The sequence below is a fragment of the Pipistrellus kuhlii genome, unplaced genomic scaffold (genome assembly GCF_014108245.1).
Source record: "Pipistrellus kuhlii isolate mPipKuh1 unplaced genomic scaffold, mPipKuh1.p scaffold_m20_p_3, whole genome shotgun sequence".
NCBI lineage: Eukaryota > Metazoa > Chordata > Mammalia > Chiroptera > Vespertilionidae > Pipistrellus > Pipistrellus kuhlii.
In genome coordinates this window covers 66,553,933-66,569,472 of record NW_023425529.1, presented here as the reverse complement: position 1 = coordinate 66,569,472, position 15,540 = coordinate 66,553,933, and the positions used below count along the sequence as shown (strand labels likewise).

At 40.8% G+C, this 15,540-nt stretch overlaps 1 protein-coding gene across 4 annotated transcripts in view; it reads right to left on the bottom strand.

The window, feature by feature from the left end:
- Positions 1 to 3,088: 3,088 nt before the first annotated feature.
- SYT1 (synaptotagmin 1) overlaps positions 3,089 to 15,540 on the bottom strand; it is a 522,786-nt gene continuing 510,334 nt past the window's right edge. For all 4 annotated transcript variants that reach the window (XM_036456675.2, XM_045588281.1, XM_036456670.2 and 1 more), the window contains 2 exons: positions 10,643 to 10,776; positions 3,089 to 6,204 (listed from right to left, as the gene is read on the bottom strand). In XM_036456675.2, coding sequence (XP_036312568.1) covers positions 5,998 to 6,204; positions 10,643 to 10,776 — 341 coding nt within the window. In that variant the 3' untranslated portion in view covers positions 3,089 to 5,997. The remainder of the gene's footprint in view (positions 6,205 to 10,642; positions 10,777 to 15,540) is intronic.

Below are 15,540 nucleotides of genomic sequence, written 5' to 3'. Positions count from 1 at the left end.
AAAAAAGAGAGAAGGACTCCAGGGCGCTCTCTTGCCCCTTTTACCTTGTGAGGGCACAGCAAGAAGACGATCCCATCCTCCACCTGCTCCCCCCTCTTGCCTCCCCCACTGAATCTACTGGTGCCTTGAGCTCGAACTTGCCAGCTTGCAGCACTGTGAGAATTAAATATGTGTCTTTAAATCATCCCCTACGGTATTTTTGTTATAGCAGCCTGAAAGGACTAAGGCAACTAATGCATTGGTCATTGCTTGTTCTCTGCTCCAATCCCCACCTGTCTGGGCTCTGCCATGTACTCAGGGTGGGCGCTAAGACCCAGCAGGCTGTTTTCCAGACTCCCGGCCAGCTGACTCTGACTAGGCTCTATCAATGGGAAGCTCTGGCTGGGTTGGGTTAGGAGGAAGGGAGAAGGGACCCCCCAGTCCTGTTTCCAACTCTTGCCACTCTCCGGTAGGCACAGTGGCCACTGTGGGACCAGGGTCTGCTGACCTCCCCAACCTCCAAGGTGGAGCCTCACTGTCACAACCTCTCCGCCGCTCTCCCCTGTGTCAGTGGTCCCAGAAAAATGGAGCCCCCACAGTTCCAGCCCCTCCATTCAGGTTCTGGGCCTCATTAACGCTGTCTCTTCAGTTTGTTCTCCCAGGCCGAGCGGTGGTGCTGTGGGCTCACCTGTGCTTCAGCCTTGTCCAAGCCTATGTCCAAGTCCTAAGCCCCCACCACAGAATGCGACCGTTTGGACCAGGAGCCCTTGCAGAGGTAATTAGGTCAAGATGAGGTGGACCCTAGTCCAATAGGACTTATGTCCTTAAGATGAGGAGGTGAGGGCACAGGCACGGAGGAGAGGCTCGAAGAAAACCAACCTGCCAGCACCTTGGTCTCGGACTCTGACCTCCAGAACTGGGAGAACATAAACTTCTGTTGTCTCAGCCCCTGGGGGCCCCTGGTGTTTTGTAAGGGCAGCCCTGACACAATTTCACAATTACCTGTGTTGTCTGTGAATCTCCAGGTTCACTCATCGGCTCTCCCATGCTCTTTGTGGCCAATTTCCTATAAAATCCCCTCTTTGAAACCCATGGAGTGGTTTTGTTTTCCTGACTGAAGCCCCTAATAAATATCCTAAGTGTATGTACAAAATCTTTCCGTAGACATTGACACAAGGATGGATGATTTTTTGTTTTTGCTTTTGTGAATGCATTAAGAAATATTATAGCTGGACCTGTATGGCTGATTAATGTTTCTCATATTGATGTTTTTCTCTCTCTTTCCCTCTCTCTTCCCCTCTCTCTAAAAAAATAAAAAAAGAACAACATATCCTTGGCTGAGGGGTTAAAAAAAGACAGAGAGAGACTCCAGTGAGCTCTTGACCTATGAACCAGGAGGTCGTGGTTTGATTCCCAGTCAGGATACATGCCCAAGTTTCAGCTTGATCCCCAGTAGAAGGCTTACAGGAGGCAGCCAATCAATGATTCTTTCTCATCATTGATGTTTCTCTCTCTCTCTCCCTCTCCCTTCCTCTCTCTGAAATCAATAAAAATGTATTTAAAAAAAAATAAGTGCTCTAGTTTTGTACATAATGCTAAGAATAACAAAATGCTCACCATTGCAAACCAAACAAATGATTATTTTTTGCACCTAATCCCAGTGGACTGCGTCCAACATCATTTTCTCAGCTTGCTTTGAGAACTCTGCCAGTGGTTTCCGCTGAGTGTACAGTAGCTAAGTGGCCCTCCCCGACTGTGGAAGCAGTGTTAGCTTGCAGGCGTCTTCAAACTACGGCCCTCGGGCCACATGCGGCCCGCAGAGGAGTCTGATCCGGCTCGCCAGGTTTTTTGGGCAGTGAGCGGCAGCCAAGGTGTTACAGTAGGAATTAGTAGTTCATATAGTCCGGCCCTCCAGCTCTCTGAGGGGCCGTGATCTGGCCCCCACTTTAAAAAGTTTGAGGACGCCTGGTGCCATCTCTATGTGGCGGTGTCTAATGAAAGCTAGCTGAAGCGAGTATGATGCAGCCAGCAGAGAAAGACCTTATCCTAGGTAAACTTGAAGCCTTGTTAAATGAGGTGTTTTTGGTCCCAGTCTTGCCTACACACTGGAATAACTCCTAGCGGTTCCTTTAGATGACCCTCTGGTGGTGTCTTCTCTGGGAAACTTTTCTTGATATCGCCCCCTCACCCCAAAGAATGTGTTATGAACTGAGCTCCCTGGTATGCAGATTCTAGGATGAAGGGGTCTGACTGGGGAGTGCTCTTGGGAATAATGCCTCTACAGGAGCTGGGGAAACAGCGAGGAAGAATTTGAACTGCAGTGTGGTTGCAAAAGCATTTTCAGCTAACCCTGGGGCGCTGTGAGCCGGAGATGGCGCCTTAGAGAGATCTCATTAGGCCGTGGATGTGGGCTGCCCAGGAGGATGCGTGGTCTCCTGAGTAAGGGAGCTTCCTCAGTGAAGGTCTTAGGACACAGCTGTGAGCGGTCAGGGTAGCACACCAGGGTGCCCACTATGATTGGTCTCAGGGACCGAGGTGCATGGCCTAGTGTATTGTGATAGTGCCTTTCTGCGTCTGTCTTAGACCGTGGGCTCAGGGACAGGAGGACCTCATTACATCATTCATTGTGTCTCCAGCATCCAGTAAAAACATGGCACGCTGCCGACGGTACCTGAAACATGTTGCATTCAGTGGAGGAAAGATATTTACTTTTATCTCTAGGAATTGCAACAGGTAGGGTATATAACATCCTGCTGCCCTCCAGAAACGGGGTTTAAAAACCTTACAGTCTGGAGAGGCTGTGTGGTTAGGTTCTGGAGTGCGAACCCTGGAGGACATAGTTTGGGCACAGCAGGAGGCCTGTCGCTGTGCCAGGTGGGTTGACCATGAACAGAGAAGCATGCTGAGATGGACTGGAGGCAGGGACTCGGGGCTCTGGCCGCACACGCTCTGCGCCTTGTGTCCCTTCAGCTGCCACGGTCCCAGCCGGGGACTGGAGGCAGCCCTCCATGTACTGTTGACCTGCCCCTGCCTCCAGTGGCCCCAGAGTCCCCAAGCCATTGATCCACCCCGAGTCAGGCAAGAAAAGGAGTTGAAAGGTGGCAACATCAACAGGAAATAAAACATTTTTATTGAATATCCGGTACTATTGTGAAGTTATTTTTTAACAACAACCAGAAAACTACTGTGGAATTCACTACACGAAGTGAAACAAAATTTAAATCACCTCATCGAAAATGAAGGTAAGATACAGCTAAAGTAGTTGGCTCGCGGGCCACGAGCCATATGGCAGAAGGAAACACCCCAACATGTCTACAAGATACAGAGGAAACCCACACATAGAAACACTCAAGCAGGCAGTAAATATACACAAAGGCAACTAGGATCTTTCTAGAGCGCATCTGATTCTAACGCATTGCACAGCTTTGTCAGAAAGGTCCCTGTGGCTTATCTGAGGGTGAATCTTGGTCTCAGAGCAGGTTCGGTCACTGACTTGTGAGAGGTGGCATAGTACCAACTGATTCGGTGGCGACAAGACCCCACGTCTGGCAGTGTTGCAAGAGAAAATGCGTTAGTAGTACTTGAATGCAAGAAATCATGTGTCTTGGGCAGCTCGGACCTGCTTGTTTTGAAGTATAGTTTCAGTGTAAACAACTTAAAGTGGAATACAATCAAATGAGATGCCAGTTTCTGGAATTTCGGGGAATTTTTACAAGCCAATCAGCTCCTCTCTTTAATCAGGTTTGGTCCTTTACAGTGGAAAGACTCTCATTTGACTCTTCTGTTCAAACTGGTATCTAGTCTTACATCAAACCTTCCACAGTTTCTAATATCTATGTTTTTCTTTCTTTTTCCTTTAAGTGCGGACCATCTACAGAAGATGGAGATGTTATTCTTTTGTCCTTTTTGTCTGTCCCAGATCTAGAGTTTGCTAGCACTGGGCTGAAAGGTCAAAGGGCATGCCTCTTTTATGACAAGGAAAGAATAATGATAAGACTTCAGGAAACTGCTAACCCCATGCTCCAAGCCTCCCACCAGCCCTTTCTGAATTCTCTCTGAGTTGTTAAAAAAAGTAAGTGTGGCATGAGACCCTCAAGTTTGAACACGAGGCTTCTGCCTAGTTTTCCTCCTCTGTGTTTTGATATAGGTGCAGATCAACTCTCACCTCAGCGCATCTCGACTCTCCATGGCCTGGAGCTAAAATGGGCCAGAGAAGTGAGTAGGAGAAAAAAATCGATGCAGCGTGACAACAGGCTGCCCTGCAGAGTGGTTGTCTGCCATCGTAGGGGAAAATATGGAATATCGCACAGTGCTTGACCAAATGCTGTGTCTCACCCCCTTCTGTGAATCTTCCTTGGCCTATGCATAGCTTTTCAGTTCTGAGTTGGTCCTTTGTAACGAGAACTGTTTGTGCTACACACACTTCGGGCAGTGCAGTAGAGGGAATGGCAGTATTGTGTACAATATCACTACGGGATAAATTGAGTGCTATCCACTGAGGAAACTACGTGTCTAAGCACAGACGGCAGTCACAGTGTTACACAGAGCAGTCCTTGAAGACTCTTATATGGAATGACTAGTAGCTTCATAATAGTGCCATTTACTACATAATAACATTGAAAACATTTAAAAACTCCTCCTAAGTCAAGCATCTAGAATACATAAGAGGTTGCTTCAGTTTTCTAGAACTTGTTCTTGGTTTTGTTTCACCTTTTTTTTTTTTTAAAGGACAAATTAAAACTTCTTTAAGTAAAAAGAGCATATAAAAAACATCACTAGCTGTCTGTTTTGGCTTAATCGAAGTGCATTCAGAACTATGGCTAATTGTTTGCTTTTCATCTTTTGATGGGATTACAATACTGTCTGTTTACCACAAAGTAACTTTGTGTAATAAGCACAGATTGCTGTGTTAAAAATATTCTGCATTCCTTCTAGTCTGGTTTTGTGTAATAAAATATCTTGTTACAAAGTCTAGTGTGCAAATGTTTTGGAATTATTGGAGGTGTGAAATCTGGAACAGAATTCACAGGATGCACATTTTATATAAAGGTGATAATGAAGAGCTACTTGTTTCTTTTTGAAATAGTCAGGCAATATTTCAGAAATGCTGACTTCTCCCCTCAGCATCTTCCCACCCACCCCGATCCCTAAACAAATGCACACACACATGCACACACACACATGCATACACACACACACACAGACACACACACACTCACACATACCACCATTAAGTTGCGACTCTATATGCAGTAACATGAAATCATCGACTCCTGTTCAGTTGCTCCTTCAAATGTAAGAGTGAAGCCCTGGTTTTAGCTTTGTAGGTATGTACAGACAGATGCTGTTCTGTTTTGTGGCTATACTTCCTGGAGGTCAGCCTGGATGCTGCTCAGATCATGCTAATTTGCCTGTGAAGAAATTCTACAAAATTGGACGCACCCACCAAATATGTGGTGTGAGTGTACCTTGGTACTCAAATGATTCAATAGAAAGCTCAGGTTTAAGTTGTCCTTTAAGATGTCAGTTTCACTGTACTAGTGCCTTACAAGTTGATATTTTTGCTGGGAATGCAGACGGTACTATATTTACCATATAATATATTATCAGCTCTCCTATATCTCAGTCAATTTACATTGTTTAAAATAGAACATCTTAATAAAAACATCTAGATATACACAGATTAGGAAACGCTTACAACATACAAATACACAAACTAGAAATAAATCTGTAGCATACTGGTATGTACAACTGTGTGTGATACAATAAATAATTTCAGTCATGCTCTATCTACACATATTGCTTAACAGAAGAGTAGATTTGGAGGGCAGTTGTATGATGAAGGACTCGGGGGCTCTCTATCTTTAAATTTGTGCAAATTAAAACAGGATTTGAAGTACCACTGAATTGTGTCAGGAACGCATGGCTGGAAAAATGCAAGGACCCATATTACTGAGGTATTTACAGATAACTGGCTAAAGAGCACTATGTGGGCAAATGCAGAAAGGCTTCTTTCCTTTACTTCTTGATGGCCAGCATGGCGTCAACTTCCTCCTCTACCTGTAGGGTGTGCCACTGGGCAATGGGTCGCCTGGGGTTGGCCAGCATATCTGACCAATGTCGCAATTCAGCCCCGGTGCTGTTGTAGCCCACAAAGACTTTGCCGATGGCATCGTTCTTGCCAATCTTGTCATAGTCCAACACAGTGACCACCACTTGCACTTTCTGAAAGAGGACACACAATAAACATTAATCATCCAGCCCTGGAGATACCTTCCTATGACAAAGCTTCCTTGAGAGCTAAGGAATTGGAAATAAGAAGAACCAGTTTCTAAACATGTGAAAACGACTGGAATATGATGCCATCCCTATTTCGCCATCATTACATCATCACCACCACTATTATTATCATTGTTGTCATCACCTTCAAAACATTCCGTAAATGTTCATTTTTCGTATGTATTTGGTACTCTTCTAACTTTTACACACACTACTCAGTTACTTTTCACAATAGAGTCTATTAGTATTGCCATTCTGTAGAGGAGAGACGAAGCTCAGAGAAGGTAAGAAATCAGTCTGAGGTCATAGAAGGAATGAGTCTTTTGGTTCCCAGAGTCCATGCTGTAAACCACATGCTCTGCTGCTTGTGTCAACTCGTATTCATCTCTAAATGCATTTGTTTCAGTTGTCTCACCCAGGAAATTTCTTACATTGACACTCAGACCATTCTTTTTCTGGTTATAATTCCCAAAGCAGCCATGTACAGCAATCCCACTGTGGGGGGAGGAGGAGAGAGCCAATAGTTTCCATAAAATTAATCTAGAATTTCAGCTGGTCACAAAATTGTTGTGAATACAAGATGTGACTGTCAAGTAAAAGTCTTTAAAAAGTACTAACCAAGTAAAGATAATATTTTTCATTCACACGTGCCCTCAATAAACATTTATTGAGTAAAACTACTATGAATCTGGTACTGGCATCAAATGGAAATAACCTTTTTGGGCTGCATAGGATTTTATTTTGGTGATTCCATTAGATTTTGAGGGTTTCTGTAATAACTTACTTTTTTGAACTGACTGAACTGGTGAAAGCAAATCCATACTATTATCACATGAAAGAAAGACTTTTTAAAAGCACATTTTAATTCTGCTTCCTAAGCAATAAATTTATTTAGTGAAAGTATGCAATGGCCCCAATCTAGAAATGGAGTACAAAGATAAAGGAAGACTTTAGAGTAGAGTAGAATGCATAACATTTCATGGTGCATTAAAAAGAGCAGAAAATGCAGTGGTAGAAGCCAGGGCCAGGTGGGGCCCAGGGGAGTTCTGGCCCTGTGGTAGACTCTGGACTCTGAGGTCTGCATTCTTGCACCAGCGGGTGGGAGAGGGTGCCCGGGTGCAGGTTCAGATCAGAGGAAATGATCACTTCTCAGAGTGAAATGTCGTATGTAAAATGAAACACACTGGCGATAAAGGACACGAACTTCTGTCTTCCTAGGGTTGTTTTATGGTCAAGGGAATTACCTACCCACTGCTGGTGTTTGGAACTGAGCTCAGTTTTCAGAAACTTTCCATGCAAATACATCAGGATGCAGTCAGGTTGCAGGGAAGAGGGCGGGGCATTGGGGACATTGTGCACAAAGGTAACATGAATGGAATGGATTCTGATTATTCAGCTAGGAAAGTATTGATTAGTAACACTCAACAATTTCCTTCTGAAGGCGTTGGATTAATTTTTCCAGCTGCATATATAGTTTATACATTTTGTGGGCTTGAGAAAAGGAATGCAACATTTTCATTTACAAATCAGCATTTTTCCCCCTCGCAGAATGTATTTCTTAGGGATAGAGACAGAAAGATAGATAACCCTATAATTGCAGGATAAAGGAAACCTGAACCCCTATTATAGCATGTGCAAAGCTCAGTTACTTTCTCTAGAGAAAGCAAAGATGAGAAAAGCAGCCTCCTGGGAAGGAAAACAAGAAAAAAATACACTGAGTGAAGGAGCAGAGGAGGAGGGATGCAGTGGCAGGCGAGCCATCATTCCCGTGCTTACTGTACTCTAGTCCGGGCTAAGGCTCTCTCCTGACAAAATGTTATCTCCTCCAAAGTGCTGCCCCAGAAACCCAGCATACGCTTTGTTTTTCATGCTCTTCATTTTCAATATACCTGAATTTGCTGCAATTTATAGTTGAAAAGGGACATTTATTTTTTTTAAAACCGGTATAGAATTGCCACTCAAAGAGGGAGGTTTACAATAGGATTTTTCATCTCAGTGCCCTGCCTGATATTGTTCTGAGGAATTAAAAAAACAAAAACAAAATGACAAGAGGTGTTAGTTTCCATAGGAAAAAGGTCTTAGAACTTAGAAGGGTTCACTGAACAAATATTGCAAAACAAATGGTTGGAGATAATTGGATGTCTTAGGGGTTTGCCAGCGGGTCTGAAGCAGAGAGCGCACTGGTGCAGACTAGTGAACAAGTAATTGGGGGCAGGAGGCAGTGTCCTTTGCAATGTCATTTCCTTATGTAATAGCTGTTGAAAGTAAATAAGTATGTCCAATATGCTGTCATGTGGAAATGTATGTAAGAAATGTTATATAAAAACTGAGAATCAAGGTGAAGATAGTGGGATCACTGATTTTTCAAAAATTGCCCTATAGCCTGGCTGGTATGGCTCAGTGGTTGAGTGTCGACCCATGAACCAGTAGGCTACTGATTGGATTTCAGGTCAGGGCATGCCCCAGTTTCAGGCTCGATCCCAAGGAGGGGGCTTACAAGAGGCAGATCTATAATTCTTTCTCATCATTGAGTTTTCTGACTCTTTCCCTCTCCCTTTCTCTTTCTGAAATCAGTAAAATTATATTTTAAAAAAACCACACCAAAAAAACAACAACAACCCCTTCCTATATAAAACACTAGCTATTAGCTACATGTAGTTGTTTAAATAAGTAAAAAACGAATTAAGTTCCTTGTTTACCCAGTGACTGAGGTGCTCATTGCCCACCTGTGGCTAGTGACCACCATATTGGACAGCACAAATGATAAAATGTTTCCTTCCTCACAGAGGGTTCTATTGGACAGCACTGATTTATATGTTGCCTTAATTTATTGTTAGATCAATTTTCTAATAAAACATTGATTTGAAAAAGAGACAACACTAGCATTGTGAATAGTAATAATGATGGGAACCATTTACTGAGTGTTCCTATATGCTTGGCACTGTCCAAAGCGCTTTCATATACATAATCTTACTTTGATATGGATCCTGTTATTACTTCTATTTGACATATGAGGAAATTCTAAGCCTAGGTTTCTTTATATGTAAAATTGGGATAATAATGGAATCTCTCTCACAAGGTTATTGTAAGGATTAAAGGAGATTACATAAATAAAGTGCTTAATTTCGACCTAGGCACTAAATAAACATACATTAAATGTGGCTATTTTCTTAGCTTTTTCTCAGTGTAAAGGTGTGATTCATTCATAAGATTTTGCATTCTAAGAATAGATTAAAAGTAAAAACATGCAACTGAAGAGTATTTATTGACTTGTTATTCTGGGCCTGTAGAGGACTCCAAGTTGTTTTGATGTCTAGCCTTCATTTCTCCTTCAAATATGGACAAACTTTTATGTTATGAAAATACCAAGTATTGATACTTAATAAAAAGTAGTGTCGATTTAAGCATTTTAGCTCTCTGAAACCCATTAAAATTACCAATAAATAACCCAAAATTATTGGATATGAATTTTAGATTCTAAAAGTCTAACTATAGATATGAAGTGAGAAAACTTAAATAAAAATTAAATCTCATTTAAAAATTGCTAAGTAATAATATCATATGCTATCATTTTGGCTACATGTAGCATCCTATTTTGAACATGTTAACCACAAAATATTCTAATATACTTCCTATCATAACAATTATTATGTGCAAATTCAGGATTCATTTTTATAAAAATACCCATTCACTCAGGTTCAGAAACAAGGAGCTAAATGTGAACAAATAAAAATACAACTTAGCCTAATTTTTCTCTTGTTGTCTTTTAAAAATATGTTTTTATTGATTTTTTTTTTTAGAGAGAGAAGCATAGATGTGAGAGAAATATTAATTGGCTGCCTCCAGCATGCACCCCAGCTGGGAAACCTGCAACCTGGCTATGTGCATGAGACAACATTTAACCAACTGAGCTCCACTAGCCAGGGCTGTTAATTGTCTTTTAATAATAAAACTTAAAGACACTGCATATTTAGCATCAATCAATATACTTCTCTTATTGCTATTTTTTTTTTTCTGTAAAGATGTGCTTAGAATAATTATATATTATGGCCTGAGAGTAAAAATTTATTTTTTTGTTCTGGATCTTTTAATCTTTACAAATATACATTTTTGGTTAGTAGAGTTGCTCTATTGATGTCCTTTTTCCTATTTTATTTCTGCTCAAGAGAAGGCCAGCTGTGTTTGGCTGATGAGTCAGCACATCCTGGGCTGTGTATTTTAGCCTTCTCCTCTTGATGTAAATTAAGCATCAGATGTGCACGGCAATAAGAAGGCAGTTCTAATGAGGGCATGTGCTCTGGTAATGTACAGTGTCTGTGTGTTTAACTTGTGTGGTCTGAATAAATGAAATTGAATGGGAAGACAAAATTATGTTTGACATTACCTGGATTTGCTCAAAGGGTACTTCAAAGCTGAATGACTCATTGTAGTAGGGGTTGAGTGTATTCTTTTTAATTGTTGTCTTCTTCTTCTTCAGCCTCTTGCCATTCTGCATCAGATGAATCTTCACATAAGGATCTGAAAAACAGAAATAAAATGTTTAGGAGATCCGAGACACATATTTTAGATTATAATTTAGCTTAGAAAAGGCCAAGTATTCCCAACAGGAAAATAATTGCATAGCATATAGTTAGTGTATTTTAAAATTTAATTTTTTATTGAACTGTTTTGATTAACCTATGGACTATGTTTTGTTTGTTTTTTTGCCATTGTATTGTCAATATTTATAGTTGGATTTAAGATATGAAAGCAGTGGTGTGCTGGTAAACCAGCTTTTTGGATTAAAAAAATAACTTGACATGTAGCATTTGCCAATGTCTATAATATAAATACTGTCAGCATAGCTGATTTCAAGCTATGAACAGTTTAACATCTATAATAAAATTCTGAATATTTAACAATTGGCTCTTATGAGCTGGCACTGTATGGGAATAGCTCTTGATAGAGGACAAAGGAGCCATTTAATTTATTCATTTACTTATTTACTGAACCAATGTTATTTAGGCCTTAGGGATAGAGTAGTGAACAAAACAGACCATCTCTGTTTTCATGATGGAACTTCAGACTTGTGTGGGAAATAGACAATAGGCTTGTAAAGAAAAGAAAAGAAATGCACATGAAATTACAAGTTAGAAGAATGCTTAAAGAGTAGGATAGAGACATGACGGGGACTAGCAGGGTTAGTATGGTGAGTCTACGGTAAGAATGACATTTTTAGACCATTCAGGTAAGGCCTCTCTGGGGAGGTAACTGAGATATGAAGGTTGGAGGTGAGAAGAGGCTGAGAAAGAGTAAGAGAGAGGAGAGAGGAAAAAGAAGAGAGAAGAGAGAGAGCCAGTGACTGTGCCTGAACATCCCGAGGTAGAGAAGAGGTTCAAGAGTTCAGGGAAAAAAGAACAAGCCGACACACACACAGGTAATGAGAAAAGGAGCAGAAGATCTCCCTGGCAGCTTCCCTGCAGCCTCATTAGGTAAAGGTAAAGTAAAAAGTCGGTCACTGAAGGGTTAAGATAATTCCGTTTACAGTTCTCAGTACTAATGGGTAACTGACATACCTTCAAGTCACCAAGAACCAATGCTCACATTTGATAGGAAAATCTGTTTTCTTAAACATTTTTCTACTTCACATGTAATGCATGTTTGTTATAGAGAAAAAAAAAATCAGAAAGCAATGTTAAAAAAAGTGAAACAAATCACCCATGATTTTATTCTCCTAACCCCTGCTAAGCCTTCCAGCATTTCTTCCCTCTCTTTCAAAACAGATACAGCTGGGAGGAACTTGACAGATGATCTAGTCTGCCCACATATTTTTGGAAGATAAAACTGTGGATCAAAAAAATGTTCTTATCTCCCTCCTCCTCTCCCCAGTAGAACATAACTCCCGAGGGACAGAAACTTGGTCTGCCATGTTCCCTAATTGGATTTACTAACAGTACCTTGCACTATTAAGTTTTCTTTGAATGAGTACGTAGAACTTCTTTAGGGCCTTATAATCTAGGTCTTCCTTGTCCTCAGTCAAGTCTTCTTCCCATTGCCCCAAGGCCCACATTATTTTTTGTTTGTTTGTTTTTGTTTTTGTCTGTTTTTAATGCTACATCCAGTCAAAGGAGATTTTAATCAAAATGAAAAAAACCTTGAAAAACCAGATATAGAGATGAGAAACGGCTCTGTCAACTAACTTATTGGTCAGTTTTTTTTTGTTTTTTTTTTTTAAAAACTCTGTAAATAGTAGCAAAGAAAATGGAAAACATGGCTTGTTTATGATAGTGTATCTTGCTGTTCACAGCCAAGGCTGATTTTTGGTTCAAAAACCTTGTTTGTTTATGAAGTCCCCTGGCTCCACCATCCTAACCCCTAGCACATCTACAACATGGTCAAGTCTCCAGTTGCTCCTTGGCACTGACTAATATCCAAATACATATATGCTTCAACATGTATGCTTCCTATGTTTGTGAGTTAAAACATTAACCTAAGGCATGGGTTTTTCTTAAAAGAGACACAATAACTATTTATTATTCATTTAAGACAGCAAATGACAAGAAAGCTCTTTGTGCATCTGCCACTTTAGTAAGCAAATTAAAACCCCGACAAGGTATTAGTAATTTCAGATTTCAATGTGGGCTCTGATGTTATGTGATTAATACCTCGGGGAGAACAAGGTAATTTAGAAAAGGTGATTAGCGCTGTGCTTTTTGAGGAGAACAGAAAGACAGAGGAAGGAGCTAGTCATCTGAAGATGTGGCAGAAGCTTGTATCATCCGGAAAGAGCAGTACATGTGAGGGCCCCAAGGTAGATGTGCTTCCATGTGTTTAGGAGAGAGGTAGGTTGTGAGATCTAAGAGGTAACACTGCTAACCTGTGACTTTCATAAGTGAATCTTCCAGTTCTGACAATGATTCAGGGCTATTCTGTAATTTCATATACTTAACAGAGAGGAGAGAGGGCTGGAGGAGGAGCAGGCTTGGACCTGTTCTAAAGAGGCGGTGTTAGTCTTTGTCTTTGCAGATTCATTCTGACACAGGCACCAAAGCAACTTGCTTTGCAGGCAGAATTCACATCAGTCATGCCCAAGGGTGGCAGTCACTCAGAGGTCCTATTCTTTCTCACCCAGCTTTATTGAGATAACACTGACATTACACTGTGTAAGTTTAAGATGCACAATGTATTGTGAATGATTACCACAATAAAGTTAGTTAGTACATCCATCATGTCACATAATCACAATCTTGTGTGTGTGGTGAGAAGTTTTAAGTGGTGAGAAGTTTTAAGTTCTACTCTCTTAGTAGTTTTCAAATATAAAATATACCATTGCCAATTGTAGTCGCCATGTTGTACATTAGATCCCAGACCTTAGTCATTTTATAACTGGAAGTTTATATCCCTTGACCAACATCTCCCTCACTCCCCCCAGCTCTTAGCAACCATCGTTCTACTCTCATTCTATGAGCTTGGCATATATATATATATATATATATATATATATATATATTCCACAAACAAGTGAGATAATGCAATATTTGTCTTTCTCTGTCTGACTTATTTCACTTAACATAAAACCCTCAATGGCCACCCATGCTGTTGCAAATGGCAGGATTTCTTTGTTTTTGTGTGTGGATGAATGCATTTTCTTTCTTTTTTTTATCTTATTTATTGATTTTTAGAGAGAGAGGAAAGGGAGAGAGGGGGAAGGGAACATTGATTTGTTGTCTTATTTAGGCACTCATTGGTTGATTCTTGTATGTGCCCTGACTAGAGATTGAACCCGCGACCTTGCCATTTCATATCTCCCTAAAGGAAACAGGAAACTGGAGCATCACTGGTCCTTTTAAAGGAACAGAGGAGTAGGTAGGCAGGCCCAGAGACGAGTGAGTGTTTTGCCATGTGGGAATGTGTTGCTGGAACAACCAGGCCCACACCTGACATGCTCCTACCACAGGCTGTTCCTCATAGAGAATGTGAAGTACTGTGTCCTTTAGCTTGAAATGTCATTTCTTCCTTTTTCCATCTTAAGTCTGGGTTTAAAAATCACCTCTTCCCGGAAGATTTTACTGATGATTTTCTCAGAAACTTTCTCCTTGAAAGACCAACCTTTCGCTGCCCTGCAGCCTTTTCTTTTGTATTTGCACCCGGTCCCTATCCTTATTTCCTGGTTTTGGAGGACTTTTGAAATGATCTAATAACAGATAAGCAATATTCCTATGGGAAATGTTTTGAATTCAGAACCACTGGCTTTGAGATGAGTTTTGGGAGGACTATCCATCCACTTGTAACACGGGGGCCTCTTGTATGACTATTTCACACACTAATGCCCCAGCACGTCATCGCCGCCTTCTTCCTCTAGGCAGTTCTGATGTCAGATTATGCCAACTTCATAGAAATATAATTGCAAAACAGCTGGCTGTCCGCAATGATCCTTTTGTCTGAGATACAAAGGGACCACTAAAGACTTTTTCTATTGACAATGAGAACTAGAAAGCAGCAGTTCAAAGCCAAGTAATGCAAGATGCCTGCAGTTTTCATTTCGACAATTTTGCATAATTATACCGTGTTCTTTCTTAACTACCACCATGACCCCAGCCTTTCCCTTTCAACCAAAGGCCTCCCTTAATACAAAACAGCCTCATTTCAGCTGTTTTGTTCAATCCCTCGGAGTCAGGAGCCAGCTTCTGAGTGACTTCAGGTATTACTCCTTTCATCCTTGTTCCTTTGTATGATGTTCCCTAAATTTCAACTTACAGTCTTAGATGAGGAAAGCAATACTTGTATCAACTCAGGTTCTGAATTCCAAGCGACTGAAAAATCCATTTCAAAATGTTATAAATTGGAAAGGTAACTTATTGACTTATGTGATGGAAAAACCCAGAAGTAGGGCTGTGTGGAAAAGATTATTAATTGTCTCCTAAAATTGATTTTTTAGCAATAAAGCTCCTGGAGTTTTATTGCTCATATTACCTGGGCACCAGCTAGAAATATTTATCCCTGACTCTCTTATGGCCAACTGACTAACTTCTGGCTATTGGAAGTGAATGGAAGTGACGTGTGTAAACTTAACAGCGTATACTTAAAATACTGGCTATTTTGCACTCAACTCCCAAGACATTTGGCAATGTCTGGAAACATTTTTGATTGTCATAACTTGGAGGGGAGTGATATGGGCATTCAGTGGGTAGAAACTAGGGATTATGCCAAGCATCCTGCAATGTACAGGACATCATCAACAAAGAATTATCAGGCTCAAAATGTTAATAGAACTGAAATTGATAAACTCTGTCTTAAAATAAG